The sequence below is a fragment of the Protopterus annectens genome, chromosome 2.part0 (assembly GCF_019279795.1).
Source record: "Protopterus annectens isolate FY-2018-M chromosome 2.part0, PAN1.0, whole genome shotgun sequence".
Lineage (NCBI taxonomy): Eukaryota > Metazoa > Chordata > Ceratodontiformes > Protopteridae > Protopterus > Protopterus annectens.
The window spans coordinates 868,333,189-868,343,328 of NC_056728.1; the positions used below are offsets into that span (position 1 = coordinate 868,333,189).

At 37.9% G+C, this 10,140-nt stretch overlaps 1 protein-coding gene across 2 annotated transcripts in view; it reads left to right on the forward strand.

Moving 5' to 3' along the window:
- AMTN (amelotin) overlaps nucleotides 1-9,086 on the forward strand; it is a 110,132-nt gene extending 101,046 nt beyond the window's left edge. Inside the window, exon 10 of one of the 2 annotated variants that reach the window (XM_044061945.1) lies at nucleotides 7,624-9,086. In XM_044061945.1, coding sequence (XP_043917880.1) covers nucleotides 7,624-8,262 — 639 coding nt within the window. In that variant the 3' untranslated portion in view covers nucleotides 8,263-9,086. The remainder of the gene's footprint in view (nucleotides 1-7,623) is intronic. The other variant, XM_044061944.1, reaches the window with a different exon arrangement.
- Nucleotides 9,087-10,140: the final 1,054 nt, after the last annotated feature.

Here is a 10,140-nt window from a genome sequence, read left to right on the forward strand (position 1 = left end):
ACTACTTTTTGAATAATTTGTTATAATTATATATTTCCTAAGCATAACTGATTGCAGAGTGTAAATCAGTATGGTGGCTGAGAAGAAATAACGTTTTCCTTTGATAATGTGTTTATGCATATTTTCTTGACAAAGAGCAGACTTAGGATTGTAACCACAGTTTCTAACATTTCTTATCACCATTGCCACTCATTCTTCCAAGAGTGATTCTAATGTCATCTGTGGCTGGTAGTTTTGGAAAATGTACTTACCTCTTCTGAGCAGCTTCTGTATCCGGTCTCACACACCATGAAGGAGCATGAGGTGTGGTTGCAAAGTTCATAATTTGTTTAATCACTAAGTTTTGCTAAAATCTGTAGCAGTAATACAGATACCATCGCTGTTTATGGTATCTTGATCTCACCCTTTGTACATTTGCTGCATTTGATGAATCCCAATAACTATCACTATAGTCAGGAACATAGATTCCCTATGCCACATGGCCAGTAAGAGCAGAACAGATGGGAATGTATGGCCAGGACAAGAAGTTAGAGAAACAGCTGTTTAAAATGGCAGCTAGCTCCTTAGCTAAGTGAAGAAATGACTTGTCTTTTTTATACCAGCTATCGTTTTTGCTGATATTTTTGATAATATTTTATTGCACTAAAAACCTATAATAGTGGTCTTTTCAAGTAATTTATAAGTTCTTGTTGCATTTAATTCATCCTTTAATTGTTAGTCTTGCTATTTCATTTACTTATATCAACTTCCAGCTTATAAAATGCCATAATATATGATTTTTATCACTCACATTTTTTGAAAAAAAAATTTGATTTGCTTTGTGTTATTTACATGTGTGAAGCTTCATCTTTGCATGAACCTTGTATTATATGCAATATACACCTTGAGTGATATTTTTCCTGTAAAACCACAACTGAAATTTCATCAATACCTAGTTGCACATAGGACAACTAGTTTGCTATGACAAGCATAGTCCCCAGCATTGCAAATTAGATATGCCTGACATTGCTTTATACTCTCTCACTCCAACTGTCTAATCAATAAAAAAGGGTCTTTTGCTATGGGTATGAACTTTCCCACTATCTCCATGGAGAAATTGCCTCATGTTTACTGACAACCAGTTAGTCTCTCTTGGAATATGTGTCCTAGGCTGGTATGAGCCTAGCATTGAGCAGCATTTTACCTTCTCCAAGGATGATGCCATAATATGAACAAAAGATGACTTTAATAATTGGCTTAGTTTCTGGTGTCATTCTAAGGGGGTGCAATATTTGTCAGCATGGAAAGAGATGGTCAACAGACCATGCTGCTTTGTCAGGGATGGTCTGCACCTCGCCCCTCTAGGGTTTTGAACATTAACTAAAACATTGTCTTCCCCCATAGTGCCTTTTTTAGGCAATGCCAAACTGAAAGTACTTCTGACATAGCAAATCAAAACCAAGAAAATCTAAAGGTATTATTGCTCAGTGCTAGGCGTCTAAAAAAAAAACCCACTCCCTGGAAGCTCTCTTCACCCTAGAGAATGCTGATGTCATAGGCGCCGGAAGCTGTTGAAGACTTGGGGGAGGGCAAAGGATGAGAGGGGCACTTAGTGATCTAAAAAGGGCAATTTTTTAAAAACTATCACAACATAGGTTCACTTAGAGGACATTTTAAGCTTAGCCAATTTCCTTTTGGTGCTTGAATTAACATTTCCTGATTGGTCTTACCTATCCCATGGCTGATAATTGTACATTAGCCTTAGTGAGAATAACTGTGATCATACCATAGATAATTTGAGGAGACCCATGTAAGGAATGCAGCATTTAGGAACTGCCTCTATCCATTAGTGGCATGAGAGGCAATCCTGGAGCACATATTCTATTACCCATCCTTAGATCCAAGTTGCACTTGAATATGGACAGGGATGAGCTTTGTTTTACTTGAATGGATAGCCTGTAACCCCCTGCCACTCCAGCAGCAGCCCCCTCCACAGCTACTCCAGTGTTCCATTACTTGGCTATTTCTCCTCAATTACCATAAACACTGTTCGAACCCTGTCTGCATGCACACTCTTTTCTTACTTACTTCTACAATGATTACAGCTATTGAAATAAAATAGCACAAACACTGAGCCATTTGCTAAACAAACAATGTAGTCTCACAATGAAAACAGACTTAGCATGAGCAGCAAACTTATCTGTCCTTGAAATTCACATTCATTGAAAGGACATGAAAACCCACATTCATTTTGCATCTGGCCAGTAGAGGACCACGCTTACCTCTGGGCTGTTTTCAAACCATAGGCTCCTTACAAGTTTTTAGGGCCATGCATACATATATGCATTCTTTGATTCACCTTCCTGATTGTATTAAATTATATTCCTTGTACAATACAGCACCACTTGTTAGAATGTGTTTTACATTTGTAGCTTTGAACAGTCTTCTAGTAAGTAATGAAAGAAAACGTATGAACCAATAATGACAAAACTACCCATTTCAGAAAAATTTCAGCCATAAAATGCCACTCAGACGTCTGTCATTACAATCCAACAATATAAGTAAATATGCAAAATCTCTGCAGAAGTAAAGTCATCTAAATAAATCCACATTAAAGGATTTGTAACTAATGAAGAGGTTGCTGCTAGAAAACAACTTTATAGTTCATTATTTCATCTACAAATTAAGTGCCTGTTGCCCTTGAAGAATAAATTGCCTATGTTACATTAAAAACATGATAAACTAGTAATATTGTAATAGGGAATGGATGGCAAACTGATAACAGGTTCATAGTTACTAGGTAACGCCTCCAGAGGAGGACATTCATAGGCCTGCAGCATCCACTCCCTTTAAAGTACAACACAGTACAGTATCACCAATCCATCGCCATACTGTGGGAGTAGAACCCACAGCCTTCTGCATCAAAAGCAAGTATACTACCTGCTGTGCTACTAACAACACGCAAAGCAGCACTAAACTTCTCATCCCCCGAAGCTCGCAGTCAACTAAATCTCTCAGCTTCGCAGTACAAGAAATCTGCAACATTTACCCAACTAATTTTTCTGTGATGAGTAAGGACTGATGTTTCCATGTGCTTCTTAAATTCCTCCTTCCTATTTAGACTACTTGTGTTCCAGTGACACAGTTTATACCTTTTTTGCAAGATCCTGATTTCCCTAGAGACAGACAGACAGACAGACACACACACACACACACACACACACACACACACACACACACACACACACACACACACACACACGCAATTCATTTTATCAGTATAGTCTTGCATTTTTCCATGAGGACCGTTAGTCATCACTTGCACTAACACCCAATGAATGTCTCACAGACTTTCATATTCTAGAGACTGGTAGTACTTAAACTTATTTTGTAATGCCATCTCAGGTTTCCCCTGAAAAGTGGCCTTTGGCCTGGTGGGAATAACCTAGTCAACAAAGTGCAAATAAGTGTAAATAAAATACTACTTCTGTATCATGTCCTATCAAATTATTTATATCTAGTCTGACTGTGATGTTCATTCTGTTTCTTCATCTTCCGCTTACATGTTCTGAAGGCTTATGCTCTTGTTCGTTCCTGCCACAGCACCAGGGAAACACTTTGTAGTTGTATTCATACCGCTCAACTGTACAGATTTTCACAGAATGTTGTCCAGATTTTTGCCTCATATTTTTGGCCTGTTATTTTTTTTCCTGACAAATCACTGGGATGATCTCAGGACTGAAGTCACTAAATAATGACATACATTTGAGTTTCAGACTTCAAATCCTTCAAAAAATGTATGTTAAAAGAAATCCTGCTACTCTAGCAACTTTCTAAGTTTATAAGAACAATATTTAAACTCTGTCCCTATTTGTGAGCCTTTGTCCTGCCATTTTATCAAGCTTTGTTAGGATTTTTTGCATTAAGAGATTGAGAGGTATGGTTGTATTTTTTCATTTTCCTAGCTTTACCCTCCTACAATCAAGTGTCTTATAAGTTGCTTTCTCTTTTTTTTTTTGCTTTCCTGCTGGAGTTCTTTATAGCAAATGCATCTGTTATACTTGCTTGCTTGTACACAGTGCACAGGATTAAAAATTGCACTCCTTTTGGGCCTAGAACTCAGTCAGTAAGCCATCACTAGCCAGAGTTTTCCCCCAGAGACTTCTCTTTAAAATACTACACAATAACTTTTCCAAATTAATCACCACCAAGCTCGTGAATTGGCAATTCTAGATTTTCCAAACAATATCCATGTTTTCTGCTTTTCATCTAATACTTTGTGCTTCATATAAACCATCATAATATTGAACAAAACTCTGCTTACCTTCCGTAAGGAAGCAGAAAACTCCTAATACACAGAACAGAGAGCAAACTCCTAATTCCATCCATAAGGAAGCACTGATCAGGCATACTTACCAACAGAACATCCGCCTTATAAGCAGAAGGCTGGTGGAAGCTGCAGAGTACCATGGAGACAGTAACCTTCAGGCAAATCATCCACACTACATTCTGTGAGGGGACGTTATCGGCGGCAGATGAGAGAAATAGACACTTTCCACCCAGTGACTGTACAGTGAATATTACTGTTTAAAACCTTGTGAGTTTATCAACACTCAGGTGCTGCTGTTTTACATACTATCGTCCAGATGTAACGGCAGTGCCACGTACACCGACATACTGCATGAGAGTTTACCTTTCTTTGAACAGTTTGTGGCAGCCCATTATCTTCACACGACTGTTTGAATGACACCCCTCAGCCACTATTCTGAATGTTGGAAATGTTACAGTGTCATCTAAACTGGGGAGAGCATCTCCAGGAACAGCTGTTTGTTTCATTTCCACCAGCTAAATTCAATGTTAGTGTGCAATGCACGCATGGGTCCATCTTAAAGATGACAAACTCACATTGGGTCTTCCTTAAAAAAAACTCCACCATGGAGTTTCTCATAATTGCCTATGTCACCATTTTTTCCCAAGAGGCAGGTCTTTGCAGCTCTATGGTTCCGGCGCCCTTGGCTGATGTCTGAGTCGTCACTGAGACATGGTTTAAAGCCACAAAGAGCACATCTACAGTGCAAGGTTATAATGCCGTCCACATATTTAGACCTGCTACTCCACAGACAGGGACTGAAGGAGGAGGTGTCTTGATTTACATCAAAAATAAATATACCTAAAAGGCTGGTCAAATACGACAATGTGCTTGAGGTACTCCATGTTCAAATAAAGGTATATAAATGCATTAATGGGTGGAAGACAGTTATCTGATGAAGTCCAGGGTGGACGAAAACGTATGTTTAGAAGGAGCGTTAATGTTGGATTGTACAATAAAGCAGTTTTTCAACTAAACGACGAGTTTTTCCTTTCATAGGCACTTTGAACTTGGTTTTGGTGATTTTAGTGCCTTTCACACACTTTTGGTTGACTCTCATCAAACTAGACAAAGAACTCAGAGGACTAATAAAGTCTAACCAAAGCCAAATTTGAGGCAAATTTGGCCTCCCAAGCCAAGGACAACCACAAGGTATTCTTTAGCTATGTCTACAACCTCATAGCCTATACACAATTGTACGCAGAGCTCATTGTAAATGGAGCCACCTATACTGAGCCAGAAGATATATCAAAGTTACTGGCTGACAAATTCATCTCCAACTTTACCTCTTTCTCTCCCTGAACCTTCCCTCAGGAAATACCATCAAATATAACTCCCCCATCTATCATTAGGGAACAGGTCCTTAATGCTCTCTCTCTCTAAGGCCAAGAACACTGCATCAATGGGCCAAGACAATATCCCAGGATGCCTTCTAGATAGCACGAAGCATGACCTATCAGGCCCTCTGGAATTGCTATTTAACTGTAGCCTCCATACAAGCTTTGTGCCTCATGAATGGAGAACAGCAACAGTCATCCCTCTGCACAAAGGTGGGCTATCTACAGACCCTGGAAACTACAGACCCATAAGTCTCACTAGTCTTATATAAAAAGCCATGAAAAGAAGTATCATGGAAATGATCAATAATGATATAGTAAACCTCCAGAAACTGGATCCAACCCAGTCTGGTTTCATCAAGGGCAGGACATGCCTACTCAGCCTGGTGGACTTCCTTGAGAAGGTCACCAAATCAATGGATGAGAACAAAATGGTTCACACTGTCTAACTTCACCTGGACAAGGCATTTGTCTAACACATTTGTCACAGCCAGGACCCAGAAAGTTAGAACTGGGGAGACTACCTCTACAATGATGTCAGTCACAAAAGGAATCCCACAGAGATCAGTCCTTGGACCGCTCTTTTTTGGCATTTACTTCTCTGAAGTCAAGGCCAATGTCAATGGTCTTTGGATGCCTAAATTTGCAGGTGATTGCAAATTAGGAGCTGTCATTGAATCCTACAGTGATATAAATAGTCTCCAAAAAGGGTTAACACAGATAAACAATTGGTCCCAGAGACATGGACTAAAACTAATTGTCAAGAAATGCATAATAGTATCCTTTGGGAAGTCATCCACCCATCATAACTATCATATTGACAGCACTCCCCTTAGAATTGACCCAGTAGTCAGAGACTTAGGGACACACATAGACAGAAATCTAGTCTTTGACCATCATGTGTCTACAGCAGTGAGGAAGTCATTCAATGTAGTGCTACTTATAAACAAAAGTATAGCATCTAGGCCCAAGGAAGTCATTGTTCCACTGTATTCAGCATCCATCAGACCTGTCATTGAATACAGTGCCCCCTTTGGTATGCACATGACCAGGCATATCCAACAATTGAAATGTCCACAGAGGCTCTAAACTAAAAGAATACAGGGAGTAAGTAAAATGTCCTGTGCAGACTGCCTCAAGGTCCTGTCCCTGTATTCTGTCTCCTACAGGCTTTTGAGGAGAGATCTATGCCTGGCACACAGCGCATTGTCAGACCCCACTCTGATGGACCTCCTTCATATCCACAAAACAAACAGCATGAGAATTACCCATTCTAAAGACTTAAACCTTGCCTGTGATATAAATAGGACCTGCTAGAGAGGCAGATATGTATTCCAGAGACTACCCCATCTCTGGAATAGGCTTCCCATCCATGTAAAGCAGAGTTCCTCTCTAATCCAATTCAAGTGTAGCTTGGACAATTGGATGGGGAACAGGAAATTAATCCTTGTCTTGTCACCTATGTCTATAATGGACACAGGCAGCCTGTAAATGGTTCATCTCCCAGGCCCTTGCTTGTAAATGTTTTATCTTCCATGCCCCTGCTTACACGTATCAAGGGTACCAGAACTTGTCAGATTTGGGATGCATGGCTAGGCTTAAAAAGGTCCTTGTGGTCATTAGCCTAGTAAATATCTATGAACCTATAAACCTATAATGTTTCTTTTAAGTTCATATTCTGAAATTAAAGCTGTTTTAAGGATATTCTATTAGAATGAAAAACACAGCCATTTCAAACTACTAATTTTGATAACTGTCTGCCTTTACTACCCTTGCTATGAAATCACCTCTCTGCTTCAACCGGCTGAGATGAAATAACATTTATTTCAAGAATAAATAGTAAAATTAATTTTGTATGACTATTATATACTGGTATTTTTCTACATTTCAGGCAGAGAAAATATCTTACTAATACAATTTTATTTTTGTATTTTACAGGTTCCAGCATACACTGGAATTCTTTTACCAATGATGGGGATTAATACAGGTCTTCAAGGTGGTTTTATGCCATTTGGTCAAGGTGGCATTATTCCTGCAGGTCAGGGAGGCATTAATACAGCTGGTTATGCTCGAGCTATTCCAAATGGACAAGGGGGAATTCTTCCAGCTGGCCAGGGAGGCATCATGCACAACAGTCAAGGCAGCACTACCCCAGTTGGTCAGGCCGGAATTAATCCAAATGCTCCAAATATTCCTGCTAGAGAACAGCCACAGCCTGGTTCTCCAAATCCATCTGGTCATGGAGGTAACATCCCTGTTCAGAATGGGGAAACAATGCCTGCAGGTGTACAAAAGCTTCCTGGTATTCCTGATGCAAACCCAACAAATAGTGTGAACTGTGATGTACTTCCAGAAGGTGTACCTGTCACAGGTGGCATTGGCAGTGCAACAGAGGCTACATTTGTCGAGCCATCAGCTGCAGCACCTGTTGCAGACCCTAATCATTTCCAGGAGAAGCAGCAGCCCCCTGACTCAGAGGAGCAGATGGCACTACATGGAGGTCTAAGTCCATTCTTCAATGTTCCAAATGTCTTATTGCCAGGGCTACCACTCCGTGGAGATGCTTATTTACCATAGATTGCTACATTTATGAAACTAGTTTTTTATGTGTATATATATATATATATATATATATATATATATATATATATAGAGAGAGAGAGAGAGAGACATATACATAAAATTATTTTTGTGAAAATGAAAAACATGAAAGCATTATAACTGGAAGCAACTTAAGAGAAAGTATTAAGGCATGTAACATATTATATTTTAATTTTAAGACAATGATAATTGTTGTTAATCTTCAATAATTTATCTTACTATGTAAAATAAGCATTTCTAACTAATTTATGCAGTAGAAACTTGACAAAAGAAATTTGTCAGGCAAATCAAAATCTATTTAACAACAAAATAATGTGCAATTTTATAATACAATGTCATTAACACCAACATGTTTCTAGAATTTTTAACCTGTCATTTAAACTAAATGTAATATTTGCTACAAACTGGTCATGATAAATTTGTTTCACCATGAGAGATTTAACAGTTTGAATTAATTCATGAAACATGCAATTTTCTGTTGTTAAAAAGCACATAGTCTGGTGTGCAATAAACATTCTGACAAGTTCTTGACAAGTTTCACAACTGAATGGAAGTGTCTTTCCTCACTGCATCAGGATTGAAATGATTGTGTTCTACTGTATAAAAGAAATCATTGCAATAAAACGTCCATTAATTGCTCATTCAGACTTCAACTGACATTTAGTTGTTAATTATAGAGAATAACTTCATGATATACTCTTGAAATGTGTCAAATATTATTTATATATGTTTTCTTGCCATAATTTACCATGTGAATTACCATTCTGCCAAATAAACAGCACTTTTCCTTTAAATTTGCCAAAATTATAAATGTTTTAAAAATGACTGAACTAGGATTGGACTATATGCTCCTTTATTCTTTAGAGTTAGTATGTTAACCTGCATTGTTTACATTTTATTGCAGCTTCTTTTTCCACACCTTATACCTTGCTGACAAACACCATAGAGTTGGCTTCGGTAGACTTGATATGCATTTGTATGCTGAGTCATTTCACTACAAGATTATTATTTTAAATCATAACCAGTGTGATGGTAACTCATAATGGTATGACACTATAAATAACTCACAACTTTATTCTACCCCAAAGTAATTCATTTATCAAGTTAAGAAAATAAGTAAATAGATTTGAATATAATTGCAGCAGTGTCAACATCCAAACTGAAACTGAAAAAAAAACACAATCAAATCTTGATTTCTGAAGTAATCAACTTATTTTAGAGATATAATTTCTTCATTTATATGTCTCTAGGTTTTCATATTTAGACACAAGGTTTGCTCTAAATATACTTGATGAGTTCAAAACTTTCCTCCAGTACATGACACATTTTCTTACTAGCTGTCAAGAAGTAGAGTCATTAAAGTTTATGGCCCCCAGGGTGAGAGACTAGGTTTAAATCTTGACCTCTGGTCACTGTCGGTGCTGTAGCTTCTTCTACTTCATGGAAAGACAAGCAGTGCCTAAACTTCAAGTCAACATTCATCGACAACACAAAATCACAACAATCAAGCACTGTAGAGGTAAAAAGACTCCCACAAAGCCCAGGAATAAATGTAATAAATTTAATGTAATTCAAGACTTACACAAGAAACTAGATGAGCACAAAACAATAAAACGCTGAACAGGCTCACCTTGTTTTTTGTCATTACTTAGTACTTCATCATCCCCCTCCCTTATTTTATACCAGATCCTGATCAATAATTAAAACAAATAATCCAATTAACGATTATTCACTAATGAATCTGATAAGTCAAATTACAATACAAAGAGTTGCTATATTCTAAAACCCTTTTCTAAAACCATTATTATGTAGTTTATTTACACACTATTTTATCTCAAGTGTTTTCTCACAATT